Source organism: Panicum virgatum, chromosome 2N, assembly GCF_016808335.1.
Source record: "Panicum virgatum strain AP13 chromosome 2N, P.virgatum_v5, whole genome shotgun sequence".
NCBI classification, from domain to species: domain Eukaryota; kingdom Viridiplantae; phylum Streptophyta; class Magnoliopsida; order Poales; family Poaceae; genus Panicum; species Panicum virgatum.
This window is the reverse complement of record NC_053146.1, coordinates 36,387,447-36,406,855: the sequence shown is the minus strand read 5'-3', so window position 1 is coordinate 36,406,855 and position 19,409 is coordinate 36,387,447. Positions and strand designations below refer to the sequence as shown.

Sequence of the window (19,409 nt, the reverse complement as noted above, 5' to 3'; positions counted from 1 at the left end):
ACACTGGGGTGAGTTGGGCCTTGGGCCGACTCCCCGCGAACCTCCTCCTGTGGGGCTTGCCCCTGTGGCTCCTGTGGCTCCGCAACCACCTCGTATATGACTCCTTCAGTGGTGGCGTCTATACGTATGCATATGATATGAGAATGTATGCAATATATTTTGAAACTTTGAAATAAACCTTAACCGATTACAAATACTACTAACCACACAACTCGACGTTCATAACTCTGCAAAACCGGAATATCCAGATTTAAATCCGGAATATCCGGATTTCCAAATCCGGAGTTTCCGGGGCTATACCCGGAGTGTCAAAAACCCGGAGTATTCGGGCTTATACCCAGAGTCTCCGGACCCGACAGCATTTTTCGCCCCAAAAACTGAAATCGTGATTTCTAGCAAAACCATCCCACAAAAATCGAAACCCTCCTAGACCCTAGTAGAGTGATTCATAAGAAGATGACTAACCGCAGGAAATCGATTTAAACCCCCTAGAACAAGTGACTTGCCAAACCCTAGCTTATTTACCTTGGGGTGAGCTCTTCCTTGCACCAAGAGCTTGAACTCAAGCCGCCCAGGGAAGGAGCACGCGGGAGAGATGATCCACCACCCAACTAAAGCTCCCTTGGCCTTGGATCAAGGGTAGATGGAGGGTTTTGGGTCTCTAGGGTTTTTGGTGAGAGAGAGCACGAGAGAGAGTGAGAGAGAGAGCACGGGAGAGAGTGAATAATGTTTTATAACATTTGGGGAACAACAAAAAGACCAAAATATGAGATATAAAGTTCCAGGTCCGGAGTATCCGGAAGAATATCCGGAGTATCCGGGTAAATCCGAAATTTCCGGATTCATACCCGGAGTATCCGGGTTCCACTGGCTCCAGGATTTGAAATCGAGTTTTGAGTCGATTTGTGACTCGACTTGTAACCGAGAGAAATTGGGTCACTAGTTAGCTAGTTAAACCCAAGTTTAACACTCGGGTGTTACAATCTTCCCCCAAAAAGAAATCTCGTCCCGAGATTTAATGGATGTGCTAAATTGAGAAAATGGAACTTGGTGAGTACCTTGATACATTTGTAACAATTCCGGATATTTGGACCGAATGAAGTCCTCCGTCTCCCAAGTAGCCTCTCGCTCGGAGTGATTACTCCACTGGACCTTATAAAAATTGCTGGTTTGATTCCGAGTAACCCGGGTCTTGTGATCAACAATCCTTACCAATGCTCTGGATAAATAAGATCGGGCTCCAACTGCAAATTTTCCGTATCAATAACCTCAGATGGAACTCGGAGGCACTTCCTGAGCTGGGATACATGGAAGATATTGTGGACCGCCGATAAATGTGGTGGAAGCTACACTCGATATGCAACCGGCCCACAACGCTCAACGATAGGAAACGGCCCAACATAGCGGGGTGCTAGCTTTCCCCGTACTCCGAATCGTTGAACACCCTTCATTGGAGAGACCCGGAGGTAAAAACGATCACCAACTTCAAATATCAGAGGCCAACGTCACTTATCTGCATAACTCTTTTGGCGGTATTGAGTGGCTTTCAAATTTTCCTGTATAAGACGAACCTGGTCCTCAACTTCGCTAACCATATCGGGTCCAAAGAAGTTCCGTTCACCGGCTTCCGACTAGTTCAATGGAGTTCTACACCTCCGTCCATTCAAGGCTTCAAAGGGTGCCATTTTGATACTTTCCTGATAGCTGTTGTTTTAAGAGAATTCAGTGAGGGGCAGGCACTCATCTCATTTCTTACTATAAGATAGTACACAGGCCCGCAGCATATCTTCCAAAATTTGATTAATCCTCTTGGTTTGGCCATCGGTCTGAGAATGATAAGCCGAACTGCGGATCAGTTGTGTACCTAAAGCGGCATGGAACTGTTCCCAGAACCGTGCAATGAATTGTTCCCCACGATCTGAAATAATAGTCTTAGGAATCCCATGGAGACTCACAATACGGTCCATGTATAGTTGAGCATATTGCCTCGCCGTATAAGAAGTCCTCACCGGAAGAAAATGGGCTACCTTTGTGAGTCGATCAACTATTACCCAAATGAAATCATACCCTTTAGAGGTGTTGGGTAGACCGACAACAAAATCCATACTGATGTCTTCCCACTTTCCTGAAGGAATATTCAGAGGTTGAAGCATTCCGGCAGGTTTCAAATGGCTTGCTTTCACCCTCCGGCAAATGTCACATTCCGATACATACATAGCAATTTCTCGCTTCATCCTCGTCCACCAAAACCTCTGTTTCATATCTTGGTACATTTTATTGCTGCCCGGGTGGATAGAATACCTAGAGAGGTGAGCCTCATTAAGAATCTGCTTTCGAAGCTCTAAATCTTTAGGTACCACCAATCGATTTTTAAACCAGAGAACTCCCTCACTATCCTAATGGAAACATTGAACCCGAGGATCATTTTCGCTAAGCCTCTGTCTGATCTTGCCCATGCCCACATCGTTTCTCTGAGCAGCAATAATTTGATCCCGCAGGGTTGGAGTGAGGGTAATGTTGGTAAGTGTATTCTCAGCTACCATAACTAGATTCAACTTCTCCATTTCTTGGCATAGAATTGCATGCACAGGTATTGCTGAGGTGAAGTTGCAATTCACTTTTCTACTTAATGCGTCTGCAACAACGTTGGCTTTGCCCGGGTGATAATGAATCTCCAGATCATAATCTTTAATCAGCTCTAACCACCGCCTCTGGCGCAAATTTAGCTCACTCTGGGTAAAGATGTACTTGAGACTCTTATGGTCAAAGTAGATATGTACTAGATTACCCAAGAGATAGTGACTCCAGATCTTCAGAGCGTGAACCACTGCGGCTAGCTCCAAATCATGGGTGGCATAATTCTCTTCATGTCGCCTAAGGCTCTGGAGGCATAAGCAATCACCCGCTGATCTTGCATGAGAACACAGCCGATCCCCGTGCCTGATGCATCACAATACACATCAAAAGGCCAAGTAACGTTCGGCTGAGCCAAAACAGGGGCCGACGTCAATATCTTTCTCAAAGTCTGGAAAGCCTGTTCACATTTGTCGTCCCAAACAAATTTCACCCCTTTCTTAAGCAATTCTGTCATGGGCCTAGCAATTTTAGAGAAGTCCGGTACAAACTGGCGATAATAACCTGCTAGCCCAAGAAAACTCCGGATCTCTGGAACGGAGGTGGGAGCTTTCCAATTCAGGACATCCTGAATCTTTCTAGGATCAACAGAAATCCCCTTGTCTGAGATGATGTGGCCCAAGAACTGGACCTCCTTGAGCCAGAAATCACATTTATTGAATTTGGCATACAACTTGTGTTCCCGCAGGCGCTGAAGCACAATACGGAGATGCTCTGCATGCTCTTCTTCATTCTTGGAAAATATCAGGATGTCGTCAATGAAAATCACGACGAACTTATCTAGTTCGGGCATGAACACCGAGTTCATGAGATACATGAAATGAGCAGGGGCATTCGTTAGCCCGAAAGACATGACCAGATATTCAAAAAGTCCGTATCTGGTGGAAAAAGCTGTCTTGGGAATATTCTCAGCTCTAATCTTTATCTGATAATAGCCAGAGCGGAGATCAATTTTTGAAAATACTTTGGCCCCGAATAACTGATCGAATAGAATATCGATCCGGGGAAGTGGATACTTGTTCTTGATCGTGCCGGCATTTAAAAGTCTATAATCCACACACAACCTGAGGCTTTCATCGTTCTTTTTCACAAAGAGTGCAGGACAGCCCCAGGGCGAAGTGCTAGGACGGATATAGCCCTTGTCGAGCAGCTCTTGCAACTGCTTCTTTAACTCCGCCAGTTCATTGGGAGGCATCCGATAGGGTCTTCTAGAGATGGGTGCCGTGCCCGTTTGCAACTCAATGGCAAACTCCACATCACGGTCATGTGGCATGCCTGGCAGATCATCCGGAAAAACATCCGGATATTCACACACCACTGATATATCGGCTAGGCTTTTGCCCTCAGTGTGGTGCACAGTAGGGGTCACTGACTTATGGTTCATCAAAGATAATGCCATGGAACTATGAAGAGGAGAGTTTACATGCACCACATACGATGTCCTATCTAGGAGAATCCCATGAAATTTCATCCAATTCATCCCCAGGATAATGTCCACTTTCTGAGTCAGTAACACAATCAGATGAGTGCCAATGATTTTTCCTTGGATCTTCAAAGACACTTGCTTAACAGTTTGATTAGTTAATAATTGCCCTCCAGGTGAATGGATATTGTACGGAATCGACATATTTCCTATTTCCAATCCAAGTCGGGTGTTACTGGCAGGGGCTGCGCTGCGCGGGGAGAAGAGAGGGGCGGGTCGCCTGCGCCGCGCGGAGAGGAGAGAAGGGCCGCCGCCTAGCCGACCACGTGCCGGACCAGGATCTGGCGAAGGAGAGTGAGACTCGAGAGTCGCCTCCGCTGGCTCTCGAGAAAAAGGAAGAGGGGGTGGTGAGTTTCTGGTCAAAATCTCGGTGAAAAAAGTCGCTCGGGTGGCCACGCAGGGCGGCAGGAACGCATTACATGCGTGCTTTGTCCTGGTGCGTAACGCATTACGCTGGCTCTCGAGAAAAAGGAAGAGGGGGCGGTGAGTTTCTGGTCAAAATCTCGGTGAAAAAAGTCGCTCGGGTGGCCACGCGCCCCGGCAGGAACGCATTACATGCGTGCTTTGTCCTGGTGCGTAACACGTTATGTTTGAGTAACTTTCCCCCGACAGCATGGCCTGCTACGGTACCCGTGTGGGGTCATGTTTATTCCAAACCATTAGATGGAAGTGTAAGATTAGATCTAACGAAGAAGAATAGCGGTGGGTAGATTTTATACAGGTACAGATTGTTTTTCTAATTGTTTCGCTCTTTTGTAGTTTAGATAGATGACACATTGCCACAAATCAAGCTGTTGTGGCCCTCTTACCTCGGCAAGTGCATCGCATTATAGATGTCTAGATGGGTCAAGCCAGCCGGGTGGCCCGCAGCCTAGATTTAAGCACGATATGAGCATGGCACGACCCGTTGGACAGCTGACACGTGATGATCTTGCCTGCTCTTGGCCCGTAGGTGCCGCACGACGGGCTAACCTGGGCATGGCCCACTTTCTTTTGTAATATGATTTGGATGTGACTAACGTATGGCCGGCTGTAAATTAAGCCGGCCGTACGGCCACCCCGAATACGAAAGGCGCACATGAACAGTGAAAAACTGTTTCCCATATTTGGTAAAAAATCTCAATTAGTGCAGGAAAACAAGCTAGTCTAGCATCAATTATTAGTAAAATAGTAATGTTTACCCACATATTCAGATCTACATAGCTGCCCTCTTGCTTCTGGACATTCTACATTTTTAATACAGCTAATTTAACTCGATGGTTACAAAGAAAAAGCAAAGCTTTGAATAACTGTAAGCAAATTACAGCATATTCAAAGGCAGTTTCACATATCTAAACATTCATAAAAAACAAGTGTCCCGCCCTCATCCTCTACAACCAAAAATGGTTTGGACTGGCTCCATCATCATATTTGTATGAGCCTGCATACTAGCACCAAACACAAAGAATTGAATCAGATAATCAGATTATAAAAATGCTTAACTGGAATACAAAAAATGCTAAACCAAAAAATGAATGTTTGCTGCAAAAGTTGATCAGTAGGACCAAAATACTAAATTCACTAACATATAAAAAGATTGCGAAAACAAGAACACAAACAAATGTGACATTGCAATGGACAATTTGCTTGTTGATCTAGCATAACTATCCTACATAAAAAAACTGTTGATGCGTCATTGTGTTTGAGGGAAGAGCATTTTTGGGGTTCATTGTAAGGGCACGATACAGGCCCATAATTGTATCTCCTGGGGTTTCTACCCCTCCCTTTTCTTCTTAATATATTGATGCACAATTCTCCTGTGCGTTCAAGAAAAAAAGTTTCATAAGATTTATGGCCACTCAAAAGAGCTGAAATCTCTCGAGGAACTCCCCTAAGAAGGGAGAGCAGGTGCATGAGAACTGTCCGTGTAAAACTGAAGCTTCACCAGTTTTGGTTATCACATCATTGATGATCTCTCATATCTAGTCTGCCACAAAAATAGTTTTCAGAGCTTGATCATGGAGAAGCAAAGAAATACTGCTTTTTAAAAATCTAAGTTTCTTGAATGAAGTCTTACTGCATCTTCTTGCAAAATAATTTGGGCAGCCTTCTTCACCGTAGATGAAACAATGGAAGCACCTCTGTTAGGATATTGGTGCACACAAACAGAATTAAAGCATCTATACAAAACAGCAAAAGTGCTTTATGTTTGAGTCAGGAGTTACAGTTGTTTAGTTGAGCAGAAAAATAGCTAAGTATTATATAAAATGCTTGGGCCGACCATTTTGAAATTGCCTACCAAATATTATTAAATTGCTACCTCAGTACTACTTAAATGCCAGTTAAATATTCTTAAACTATTTTGATACAGCACAAGAATGTGAACACGAGCTGTAAAAGAGGTGATGTCAATATGTGTTGTTAGCTGCGGTTTCTACAGGGATGCGATGTGGATAAAAATGGCCGAGTAGGCTAGCTGCATGATGTGTAGAAAAAAGAAAATAAGGCTGCATAGTCTAACGACCACGTATTTGTTTTATGTGCAAATTATGAAGCACAGATATAAAAGGTGGGAAAGTATGAATTGTGTACCCATGGCCGTGTTCAGCTGCCCTATACATTCGGCTAGGCTGCTGCTTGCAAGAAAGCCTGCTATCCCTCCATATAGAAGAAAGGAGGAAGATGTCTAATGAAAGGAGCAACAGATGGGATCTAGTGGAATGATCCTATTCTGTCATAGTTCAGATCATGCTAAAAAAACTGAACAATAGTTCCAAAGATCTTGCTTTTAGATCTAGTAGATCTCCCTATGACATATGTTCAATAATATTGCCTAAAAAAAGTAAACTATTTTACCTTTTCAATGCAATATTATTGCCTAATTGAGAACCACATAACTACCTAATTTATCCCATATTGTATATGTACTCTCAAGATGGATCGGATGCACACATAGAATTTACTCCCATATGATCAGATCAGGCTAAATAACTAGGTTTCAGTGCTATACCAGTGCTGATAGTTGATATTACCTAGTATTTTAGGCAGCCAATGAAAATGAATTGTATAAAACTCTAAACTAAACATTGGCTAATGAAGTAAACTGTTTTGTCTAGTTCAGAACCATAGTATTGTCTAAAGTATGTTGTACGAATTGATTGTTAGAACCATAGTTACAGGATTCTAGCGAGCGAAAATAAAGGACACTGGTAGCAAAAAAAAAATGACAACCAACTTTTTATCAATCCAAATGATAGCATACATCCATCTGATAGCAACAAAAAAAATCTATCTCAAAAACGCCTGAGCACACATGAGGATTAACGAAAAGAAGCATTTCCTAAAAGGAAAAAAGTCCACTTTTGACCCCTCAACTATATATTGGGTTTGTTCAACTTTGACCCCCAACTACAAAACCAGATACAATGGACATCCAAACTTTCAAAACCAGATCAATTTATACCCTGAGACTGATTTGGGTAGTATCGAGGTGACGTGGCGGTGGTTTTGACTACATTGACCATGACATGACAGATTTACTTGTGCTTGATGGACTATGGATAAAAGCCCCCACCCCTCCCACTATAACACCTGGGTTTTATGATCGGATTGGCTAGGTGGGGCGCGTTAACATGGTACCAGAGCCGAGGTCCCGGGTTCGAACCCACCCGGCCACGCATTTCCGCTGCGCGATTTCCCCTGCGCCTCTCATGTGCTGAGACCTGCTGTGGACTACGCCGAGCTCGCACACCGTAGGGGGAATGATGGACTATGGATAAAAGCCCCCACCCCTCCCACTATAACACCTGGGTTTTATGGTCGGGTTGGCTAGGTGGGGCGCGCTAACAGTGCTGATCCCAAAATGCATTTCCTAAAAAAATGCTAAACCAAAATGAATAATTTGCATATTCATTTGGCATAAGTTGCCTACATGAAACCTAATAAATAATGAGTAGGAACAATGAAAAATGCTAGAATTAGAATGCGAAAACATGAAACTGAAATTAATAATTTACTTGATGATTTAGCAAAAATTTTAATGGACAAATCACATATTACCAAGAGAACATAAAAGATGGAATAAAATGACTAGACAATGGAAAAGACATGATTGGTGTCAACAGTTGCAGAGATGCATTAGACATCTCACCATGAGAGCCGACCTCCATGGCAACTGGAATGACAGACTCCAGGAAGACCTGAAGATTTTGGGGGCAGACCCAAATCTCTCTACTGGCCGCACCTTCATGGACATCACCTCCCAAAGGCTATCTGATTTTTTCTCTCCATTGCATCTAAAGCATCAAAAAAAAAAATCAAGCTATAGGATGGCAATGAATTTGTGCAAGGGGCTGAGCAAAATCACCGCATGAAGCAAAAATCCACTCGAAAACAACACGGTGCACAATCTCACCCCTCACCTGATAGTTTGAAAGCAACCTCTTGCCATTATGCCTGGAACTTCTACAATTAGCAGCAAAAAGTGATAGAATCACCTAATTGAAATATTAAGATTGTCTAGTTCAAAATAGTAGAATTGACTGGGCGAGAAACATAATATATTGAAAAACGGATTTGGTCCTACAAACTATGGTACTAATTGCTATGCTATAGGATCTAGTCCTATGGTTCTACAAATTACGGAATGTGTCATGTAAAAACTGATCTAGTACTTTGTCATATCATATTTATGTTGACTCAATGGATTTGTATCAAATTTCATGGGAGATGATCTTAAGCAGAATAGCAACACATCTGATTGAACTCTTCACTCCTTGTGACTGTTTAAGTCCCCAAAATCAACATCACGATCTAGACAGTGCTGCTATATTGGTGGCAGAATTGGAACATATAACTGATTTTTTTAGGGAAATGACCTAGAAAAAAATGGGGGAGAAATTCTTACGCACCTAGCGAAAATATTCGTCATGCTCCTCGCTGCTCGTCGGGATGAAGACTTCGACACTTGTGGCCTGTCCCTGCATCTGCGCCCTGCCATTGCCGTGCTTACCGGGGATCCATCCCTCCGCCGCGGCCCCCGGCTCCAAGCCACGGCCGCCAGCTCCGCACCGCGGCCATTCATCTATGCCTTCGCACCCTGCCGTTGCCATGGTCGCCGGGATCCACGCCGCCGCCCGCAGCCCCTTGCTCCGCGCCGGTCGCCACGGCCACCAGCTCCTGCACCGCGGCCCTGCATCTACTCCGTCGTGCCGCACCGCGGATCCATGCCCTGCCCTGCCGCAACTCCTCCATCAGGAGAGAGGGAGGGGAGGGGAGGGGTGGCTCCGCGCCTCCGCGAGCCCTCGCGCCGTGGGCGGAGCACCAAAAAGGAGGGAGCCGGAGGCGAGGAGAAGGACGGCTCCATGGCCTGGGGAATGGAAGGTCGGCAGGTTGGGTAGGGGGAGGGGAATAGGATGGCCTGCGGGGAGAGTGGAGATGCAGAGAATTGTCGGGTAGAGAGATAGAAGATGGTAGGGAGAATAATTATTACGAGATGGACCAAACACAGCGCGTGGTTAGATAGAGCCGGTCGTGCAGATGAACTAAATTACGGCAAGCCGGTTTGAAGTCATTACCATATGATTTTAGTAAAAGTTATTAACGTATCAAACGCAAAGAAAAAGATCCTTGGTTTGTTGAAATGGGTGAGGACGAGCGCGTGGGAGAGCATATCAACCATATGGTTCTAGCCCCAAGGATGCTTTTTTTTTTTGAGACAACAATGATGCTTTTTTCTAGGCCTTGGGCTGCTGTCCTAGCCCACATACTGTGCCGTGGCCTTGTTGTTCGGCGGGGCCCAACACTTCACAATGGTCAATTTTTCCGTTTAAACATCTATTTACTCCATTAAATATTGGTTTAAATCGTTTAAATGGATATTTAGCACTGTTTTTTTTGTAGAAAACACTATCTAAACCATTTAAATGGACATTTACCCAGTGCAGCCCGTTCGTTTGGACATGTATAGCCTGCATGCCAACAATAGGAGTAGGAAATTGAATTGACTACCGACACAAGGGACCAGTATCGCGATTTTGTTTTTATTAGGCATCTCTAGTGCTCCTCCAAAAATCCTGAAAATGATTCTGGGTTAATTTCAGTACCACACTATCAAGGGTAGGTTGTTTGTTGACAATGCTCTAGTGCATGTATAAATTTCGTACGTCTTATAATTTTGCCAAGTCAGCACTCAAAAGCAAATCACACATAAATAATGTTGATTTTATTTGCGTGGTTGAGGACAAATTTTAGTAACTGATATATTTTAGTATATTTGCAAGAAGTTGATTTTTAGTTGGTAAAAGAAATACCTAATAAAAACTTGTAAATGCACTCAGCTGTATTGTCAAGTTCAACTCCGCACATATTTATTCCATCGCTCTATCTTCTACGGATCCGTTTACCTAGCAGTCTAGCACCCATTTACTTTTTCGCAAAAGCTATTTGGTGATTGAGTCGTGCAGGAGCGTGATCGCACGACGACCTCACGATGACAATCTGGCCCATCATCGGAAGCGTGCAAAATCATGATTAGCTGATAACAAGTAAAGTCATGTGTCCTGTGCATGTATTTTTTGTCCTAACCTGAATTAGCCTATGCACACGGGCATCCTAGTAGTAGGAGGGAGACATGCGGTGTTTTGGCTTGCGTTTTGAGGTTCGCCTTAAAAAGTAAAAAGTACTCCCTCCGTTTTAAATTGGAGATCATTCGACTATTTTGGCACCAAGTTTGACCGGCTTGTCTTATTTAAAAGTTTCTATAATTATCATTTATTTTTGCTATGATTTCGTTTAGCATATAATATACTTCAAGTATGGTTTGAAAATTTTCATTTATTTGTAAATATTTTGAATAAGATGAGCCAGCCAAACTTGGTGTTAAAAAGTCAAACAAACTACAATTTAAAATGGAGTGAGTATTATAATTTTTTCATGGAGGGTCAGTTTTCTTTTTTATTGCCTCACCCTCACACCACACGCACCTACTCTGTGCATAAGCTAGAACTATAACCTATACCTAGAGATACACATGGCTAAGAGAGATAAGACAGTTGTGGCACGTCCGCGGGAGGCAACTAAACTGTTCCTGGGTGAGACGCAACATGTGTAGTCTATGTCCCAAACCTAGAAAACAAAAATTCTGAGCCTCTAAACTTGGCCAGAGAGACTGGAGTGTCATCTAGGCCCAAATCCGCCTTCAAAAGCCACTTCATTATCAATGTACGAAGAGTGGAAAGTAGTCTTAAAGAGCGAGTTTAGGATCTAGATAACACTACAACCAAGTTTATTTATATAGAAGCTTATACAGTCTATGCCTCTGTTTTTTTTTCGCGGCGTGCCGAGGCACGTATTTCATTAAGAGGGTAGAAGATTACAGCTACAGGGAGTAAGCCGTGGCATACAAACCAAGGAGAAAATAAAGAACAAGTAAAAGAAATACAACCCAACGCAACTCGCCTAAACGACACCTATAGATGTCCAATGGGCCGAGCCCGGCCCGACCCGGCACGGGCCCGATCCGGCCCGGCACGATCCGGCCCGGCACGATTAGCCCGGATAACTAATCGTGCCGGGCCGGGCCGGCCCACGTGCCCAGCTCTGTGCACGAGCACGGCACGGGGGCCTGTTTGGCGTGCCGGGCCGGCCCGATATGCCAGGCGGGCTTCGTGGGCCGTGCCAGCCCGAGCCCGGCTAGCCATCTGCACCAGGCTGCCACTCCCTCAACTCAGAATGATTTCAAGATTTCAAATCTAAGATTCAAATTCACAAAAGATCACAAAACAGAAGCACATTTCATGATAACAAATTTATTGAGCTGTTTTGGGTGCTGCCTCGTTAAAAACCTTTGTAGGTAAAACCCCACACCTCGTGAGGACAAAACCCTACAAAGGAAAAGAGTACAGCCAGCTCTAAATGTTCAAATGTTCATCACAAGTTCAAGTCCACAGTCCACAGTCCACACTACATAGTTATACAGATTCAACATCTAGATATAAGTTTTCAAATGATTCTTCAAGTTCTTCATCCTCTATGAGATGCTGAAGTCTTGCATCGGCTTGCTCCCAGTCCTTGATCAGAGCCAACATCTCCACGACCTCAGGGCCCAGACGGCGTCGTCGCTCCTCGATAATCCTGCCAGTCATACTAAATGCAGATTCTGATGATATTGTTGAAACAGGAACAGTCATTACATCTCTAGCTAGAATTGAAAGAACAGGATATGATAGCTTATGCTCATGCCACCAGTTCAAGATATTGAAATCATCATCATACTGGTTAACAGTATCACTGTCCAGGTAGGCAGACAATTCAGAACCAGATGATAGAGAAGCACCAGAAGTTGCAGCTTGCAACAGAGCACTAGCAGAGGTTCTTCTATGCAAGGAGGAAGTAGAACCAGAACCAAGACTAGTAACAGAACCAAGAGTAGTACCAGACAAACTAGAACCAGAAGAAGAAGACTCACCACCAAAGATTCTTCCCCAAGCAGTTTTTCTCTTACCTGTAGGGCCTGGTTGGGCAGCCCTTTGCAACCTTACACCACCAAACTTCTCATCATACTTAGCAAAAATAACAGACAACTCAGCCCTTACCTCAGTCAAGTAGCATGAGTAATCATTACCATTAAGCTGAGATAGAAGTCTAAGAACATTGGTGAAACCTTTCAGCTTAGCCCTAGGGTCTAGTATAAATGCAAAGGAGTAGAGCATGGGTATGTCACACCAGTATTGCAAGAACTTATCTTTCATAGGAACCACAACTGATCTTAAGTCTCTATCATTTTCATAATTATTTAGATGGCTAGCTATCTCAAGAACATGATGCAATATTAATGGAGATGTGGGGTAATAAACACCAGACATAACAACAGTGGAATCATAGAACTGTTCAAGGAATTCAAAAATTTTTTCAGCAACATACCAATGCTGGTCTGTCAGGAGTGGCTGACCATCAACCAAAGGATGCTGAGTAGTGATGAAAACAGAGAATGTGGCCTTATGGGGCAGGAGATGTTTTAACATAAGATAGGTAGAATTCCATCTCACATCCATATCCAAGCCAAACTTGCGAGGTCTTTCACCAACAGCAATGCAATATGACTTATATGCAGCAATGCGCTGGTTAGATGAGTTTAGAAATGATATAGCAGATCTAAATGCACCAAGCATTGGCTTAAACACTTCAAGACCAGCCTTAACAATAAGATTTATGATATGACAAGCACATCTTTGATGCAGGAACAAGCTACCAACATAACCAGACAAAACATGATTAAGTTGATTAATAGCCCTAGTGTTAGCAGCAGCATTGTCCAGTGTAACAGCAAAGATTTTATCAGTTAACCCATAATCAGCAATAACAGAAGTAATACGCTCAGCAATATTCTCAGCATTGTGAGACACATCAATCAACCTGAGACCTAAGATCCTTTTCTCTAGTTGCCAATCAGCATTCACAAAATGAGCAACCACACTAAGGTAATCCTCCTTAGCATTGCCAGACCAGATATCAGAAGTAAGAGCAACAGAGGATACAGACTTCAAGCACTCAACAAGCTGAGCACGACGTTCAGTGAAGTACTTGGCAAAATCTCTAGTGGTTGTTTGCCTAGACACCTTAGCAAATTTAGGATTATGAGCAGTAGTAATGTACTCTTCAAAAGCATCAGACTCACCAATGCAAATAGGCAGGTCAAGACGAGCAATTAACCTACACAACTCAGTACGAGCTACTTCTGGTTTGTACTCCCAAAGGTGCACAGAGCCATCAGGATTAAACTTAAGTTGAGTTTGAGTCATGGCATTACGAGATTTCAAAACAGGGCATATAGGAATGTGCCGCTTCAAGTGACCAGTACCATGGGTTGATTTACCAGTGAGGTTTTTCTTGCAATGCTTGCATCTAGCACCAGTTCGACGTTCCTTACCATCAATTACCTCATAGATCTCATCAAAGTCTTTCCAGACCTTGGAGGTGGACGCCCTCCTCTTCCTGGTCGAGCCAGATTCAGTGGCAGCGGCGGTGCTCGCGCTGCCAGTGCAAGATCCAGCGGCCGTCCCCTGAGGAAGTCCTTCTGGATCCAGGTCGATGGCAGCATTGCTCCCAAACAACTCAGCGGCATCCGCAGACAGGTCATCCTCATCATCTCCGCGAAAGCCCATCGACCGCAACTCATTGTTGTAGGAGTCGTCGGCGGCCATCGCCGGTCTTCGGTCCCTCACGGCCTGCACAAGGAGGAGAGACTGTGAGGGGGATTCGTGAGGAAGAATGAGAAGAAAGGCGAGTTCTGACTTACCTTTTGCCGGAGCACCGAAGACCGAAGTTGCCGTCGACGCCCTCACCGGAGTTGCAGGCCACACAGACTCGCAAAGAGGGGACAGGAGGATTCGTGAGGAAGAAGTAGAAGAAAGGAGAGGGAAGGAGGTGAGGGCCTGAGGGGAGCGGCGGATCTGACCGAGCAGAGTCGGAGGAGGTCCACTGGAGCGGCGGATCTGGCCGAGGAAAGGCGGAGGAGGTCGGAGAGCGGCAGATCTACGCCGGACAGGTGGGGTGCAGGTCGGGGTGGAGCGGATCTGGCGAGGAGCGGGGGAGGCGGAGGAGACGAGGCGGCGGCCAGGCGGGCGGGGAATGGAGGGGGCTAGGGTTACCGGCGATCCGTGCGACAGGAGGAGGTCGGAGAGCGGCGGATCTACGCCGGAGAGGTGTGGTGGAGGTCGGGGTGGAGCGGATCTGGCGAGGAGCGGGGGAGGCGGAGGAGACGAGGCGGCGGCCAGGCGGGCGGGAATGGAGGGGCCGGAGAGGTGGGGTGGACGGTGGAGGTCGGGGACTCGGGGTGAAGGCGTGGCCGCGTGGAGCGGATCTGGCGAGGAGCGGGGGAGGCGGAGGGCGGAGGAGGAGACGAGGCGGAGCCGCGGAGGAGCCAGGGCGGGGAATGGAGGGGGGCTAGGGTTAACGGCGCCCGCGGCCGCCCCCTCCCCCTTATGTGGCCGGCCGACTCGTGCTGGCGGGCTTCGTGGGCTTCGTGCTCACGGGCCGGCCCACGTGCCGAGTCGGGCCGGCCGCTAACCGTGCCGGGCCGGGCCGGCCCACGTGCCTGCGGCGCGGCCCAGGCACGGCACGACGCCCGTGCCGGGCCGGCCCGGGCCCGTTTACCTCCGTGCCGGGCCGGGCCGTGTACCGGGCCCAATTCTCGTGCTTCGGGCCGGCCCACGGCCCATGGGCCTGATGGAAAACTATAACGACACCTCTGTAGCCTTTTGAACAAAGAAGTGCTACAGATGCCCACATGGAAACTGGCCGATAGGAAGAATGAACCCCCAGGAAGGAAACGAGCCGATAGGAAGAATGAACCCCCAGGAAGGAAACGACGCTCACGGCGCCGTCATCACTGGCCCAAACTAAAGGGCCAAGCTTTCGCTCGTCGAGAGAGGCGAAGGTGATAACACCCCAGCAGGCTAAGCTACATCCATGGACGTAGCCATTATCAACACCAACCTGAAGCCGGCGTTAGAGCTTTCGCCCGAGACACCACAGCCCTCGACCCTGTCGACCTTGATGACCAAGAAGTGAGCAGAGCCTAGCAAGGATTTGAGGCACACAAAAGGCACACAGAAGGCAGCACTCCAGCGACAACAGCAAGACTGGTCGGCCCAGCACACCCTTAGTCAGCACGAGAACAACAGTCCACAGGGGCAAAAAACTCCCCCGAGAGAATGACCATGACGGTGGGGAGCAATGCAGGTCAACCACACCACACCTGCAGCAACGGCAACAAGCCCCTGGAGCAAACAACGACGAAACTGACAGTAAGGGCATGCATCAACTGAAGCGCCGGAGAAGAAAGGACCACAGACGCCCGAATCATCTCCCTCAAGGCGGGGAGACTCCTCGGCGCGCGTGCGCGCTGCTAGCGCGTTGCGACGCGCGAGGATCCCCTTCTTCCTCCTCCCCCTTCTTCCTCCTCCCGCAGCATCCGCCTCTCACGTCATCGCCCCCGCGCCGCCCACCTTCCCCGTCTCCGGCCCCTGCCGGCCCCCGCCGCCGCGAAACGCGCTGCGCGCTTCGCCGAAGCCACCCTCTCGCCGCCGGCCCACCGGCTGTCTCGCCGCCGGCCCACCGGCTGTCTCGCCGCCGGCCCGGCTCCGGCGGCTCCCGCCGCCTCTGCTCCGCCGCCCACCAGCCGCTACCTCCGCCGGGGCCGGCCACCGCCCCCGACCCTCTCCTTTATCGCCGGAGATGGAGGGGATGGGGTCGCCGGCGACCCCCGACAACCCCAACCGCTAACCTTCGGCAGCCGGCCACCGCCCGCCGCCACCCGGAGGCCGCCGGCGCCTCCGCGCCGCGGCCTCCCCGCCCGTCGGCCTCCGCCCCCGCTGCGCCGGCCCTTCCGGCAGTCGCCGCGCGCTGCTATCCCCTCGTAGCGCGCACGCACCTTTTAGTATTTTCGCCCTCAAGGAGAGCCGGCGGCGAGCCCCGCTGCCCAGTGGACGGCACCGTAGCCCTGTGGTTCCTCAACGCGTGTGGGGGAGGAGACGGTCCAGCCCCGAGAACAGGCGTCGGTGGAAGCCCGACAGCCAAAAGACGCTGGCGGCACGGGCGACCTCCGTAGCTCGACGACGACAGCGAAACCAGCCTCACCAACACCGGAGAGTACAGATCCGGACCTAGGAAGGTCGGATCTAACGCCAACGACAGCCGAAGATGACCCTGCGGCCGGCGAGGACTCCGGCCAAGGCAGAGATGCGAGGGGGTGGTGGAAGGAAGGGAGGGAGGGAGGGTAAGGGAGAGGGCACGCGGGGCAGCCGAGTTCTGACGCGGCGGCGGCGGCCGAGCAAGGCCGTGGGGCGGAGAGGAGGCGGGGTGCGCGAGTTGCCCCCGTGTCGCCGTGGAGACAACGCGGGGGATATGTGTAGTCTATGCCTCTGTTGTACCAGTGGAGGAGCGACGTCAGCAGTGAAGAGCGATTGTCTAGCTAGATAACAATACAACCAATTTTAATTATATAGGAGCTTGTAGAGCCTGTACCTCTGTTGTACCAGTGGAGGAGCGGCATCAGCAGTGACGCCACTGATCACGTATGCTATCTCAACAGAATGCGACTGCGCCGCCGGCCGGCTGCTGGCCTAATTATTGGCACAATAGCTTTTGATGATCCTCAAATCATAGATGATCTCTACTAACAGGCAAAATCAACCAATCATCGTCGCCGTAGTCGTCGGTCTCCGCCCTTGCAGTGATTGTCTTTAAATAAAGGCGTGCACGCAGTGTAGAGGCACACACTGACACAGCAACTGAAGCACTCATCAGGAAGGTATCGAGAAGCAGAGAAGCTATCTACTGCGCGTGGTCCATCAATGGCGGTGACCAAGATCTACATCGTGTGAGTGGACAACAAATTGGCACCCCGCACAATGCTGAACATGTTCCCTGGCAATGCCGCCACTGTTCTTGGCTTCTTGCTTGCTGATTACGAGTGCCTGGCTGCCTGCTGCTGTTTTGATCAGGTACTACTCGACATGGGGCCACGTGGCGAGTCTGGCAGAGGAGATCAAGAAGGGCGCCGATTCGGTTGACGGCGTTGAAGCTACGATATGGCAGGTGGCGGAGACGCTGCCGGAGGAGGTTCTTGGGAAGATGCACGCGGCGGCGAAGAAGGCGGAGCACCCTGTGATCTCAGGCAAGCAGCTGGCGGACGCGGACGGCCTCCTGTTCGGGTTCCCGGCGCGGTTCGGGATGATGGCGGCGCAGATGAAGGCGCTGTTCGACTCCACCGGCGGGCTGTGGGAGCGGCAGGCGCTCGCCGGCAAGCCCGCGGGGTTCTTCTTCGCGCTGGGCACGCAGGGCGGCGGCCAGGAGGAGACGGCGCTCACGGCCGTGTCGCAGCTGACGCACCACGGCATGATGTTCGTGCCCGTGGGATACACCTTCGGCGCCGGGATGTTCGACATGGACGAGGTCAGGTGCTGCAGCCCCTATGGCTCCGGCACCTTCGCCGGCGCCGACGGCAAGAGCAGGAAACCCAGCGATGCCGAGCTCCAGATGGCCGCGCACCAGGGAAAGTACTTCGCCACCGTGGCCAAGAAGCTCAAGGCGGGAGCGGCATTCGTCTGACTCACTGACCTTAATTGGCAGCTTCTCCTTGTTTGCGTAAAGTTTACTCGCACTGCGCGGGAATAAAATAAACACAGTCCAGAGTCCAGACCCATCAGGCCCATCACATGTAACTTTATGTTAAAAATACCGTCCGGAAATTGATTGAGGTGACCTCGCTAAGGAACATGCATGTAACCTTCATCATCGATTATACTCGTACTATATATTTCTGAATTCCCAGCGAACTTTTCAGACTTCATTTATTTGCTGCTCAAGTGTAGTCGTCCAATAATGTTGAGTTCAATTAAACAGCTTCAGATTTGAAACGCCTATTTGGCAGACTTGTGTTTTTCCTTTTTTTTTTATTTCTCAGTAAAATATTTAACTTTTCAGAACTAAAAAAATTATCTTTGGACTATAAATATTATTATTTCGAACACTGAATGTTTTTATGAAGGTAGAATATTATTTGTTTGCGTTGTAAAAGTAGAATTCATTTCTTGTAAAGATAGAATATTATATATTTACTTTAACATAGAATATTCTTTTTACGAATGTTGAATATTTTATTCATTATGGTGAAATATTTTTTGCATATATTTATTAATGTATATTATTTTACTTGTGAAGCTAGAGTAGTATGCTTTAGAATCTGAAAAATATTTTATGTGAAGATAGAATATTTTTTATATTTATGTCATTTTGATGTGAATCTAAAATAATTTTCCTGGTGCCTGCAGAACATCGGTATTACAAATTTAAAATTCTTTTTTATAAATCTGAAATATTATTTTACTAAAGAATCTTCTAATTTTAGAGATAAAAGGAAAAAGTCTACATAACCCTGTGACCTTAGCAGGGTAGTCTACTCCACCCACTAACCTTCAAAAACGGATATTTAACACATTAAATTTTGCAAAACCAGACATATCACCCCCTAGGTGGTTTCAGTGAGCGGTATTGATGATGTGGCACACCGTGGCAACTCAGTGCTCACGTGGCAATGGGGGGGGGGCACCTGTTTGCTCATTTTAGTTCTCTCCCTCCATCTCCTCACTCTCTCATCTCTCTTCAGTGTTCACCGAGCTGGAGGCCTACTGCAGAAGGGGAAGTTCACCCCACGCGCGAGCAGGCCGGAGGCGTCGGCGGCGAGCGTGCCGGCGGGTGGGCGGGCGGTCTGCGGTGGCGAGCGCACTGGTGGGCGTGCGGTGATCGGGTG

General features: G+C 47.9%; 1 protein-coding gene across 1 annotated transcript; it reads left to right on the top strand.

The window, feature by feature from the left end:
- The first annotated feature begins 17,388 nt into the window (after nucleotides 1-17,388).
- Nucleotides 17,389-18,424, top strand: LOC120660309 (NAD(P)H dehydrogenase (quinone) FQR1-like). Its single transcript, XM_039938783.1, has 2 exons — nucleotides 17,389-17,477; nucleotides 17,602-18,424. The coding sequence occupies exons 1-2, from the start codon at nucleotides 17,452-17,454 to the stop codon at nucleotides 18,206-18,208; spliced, it is 633 nt and encodes a 210-aa protein (XP_039794717.1). The 5' UTR covers nucleotides 17,389-17,451; the 3' UTR covers nucleotides 18,209-18,424.
- Nucleotides 18,425-19,409: the final 985 nt, after the last annotated feature.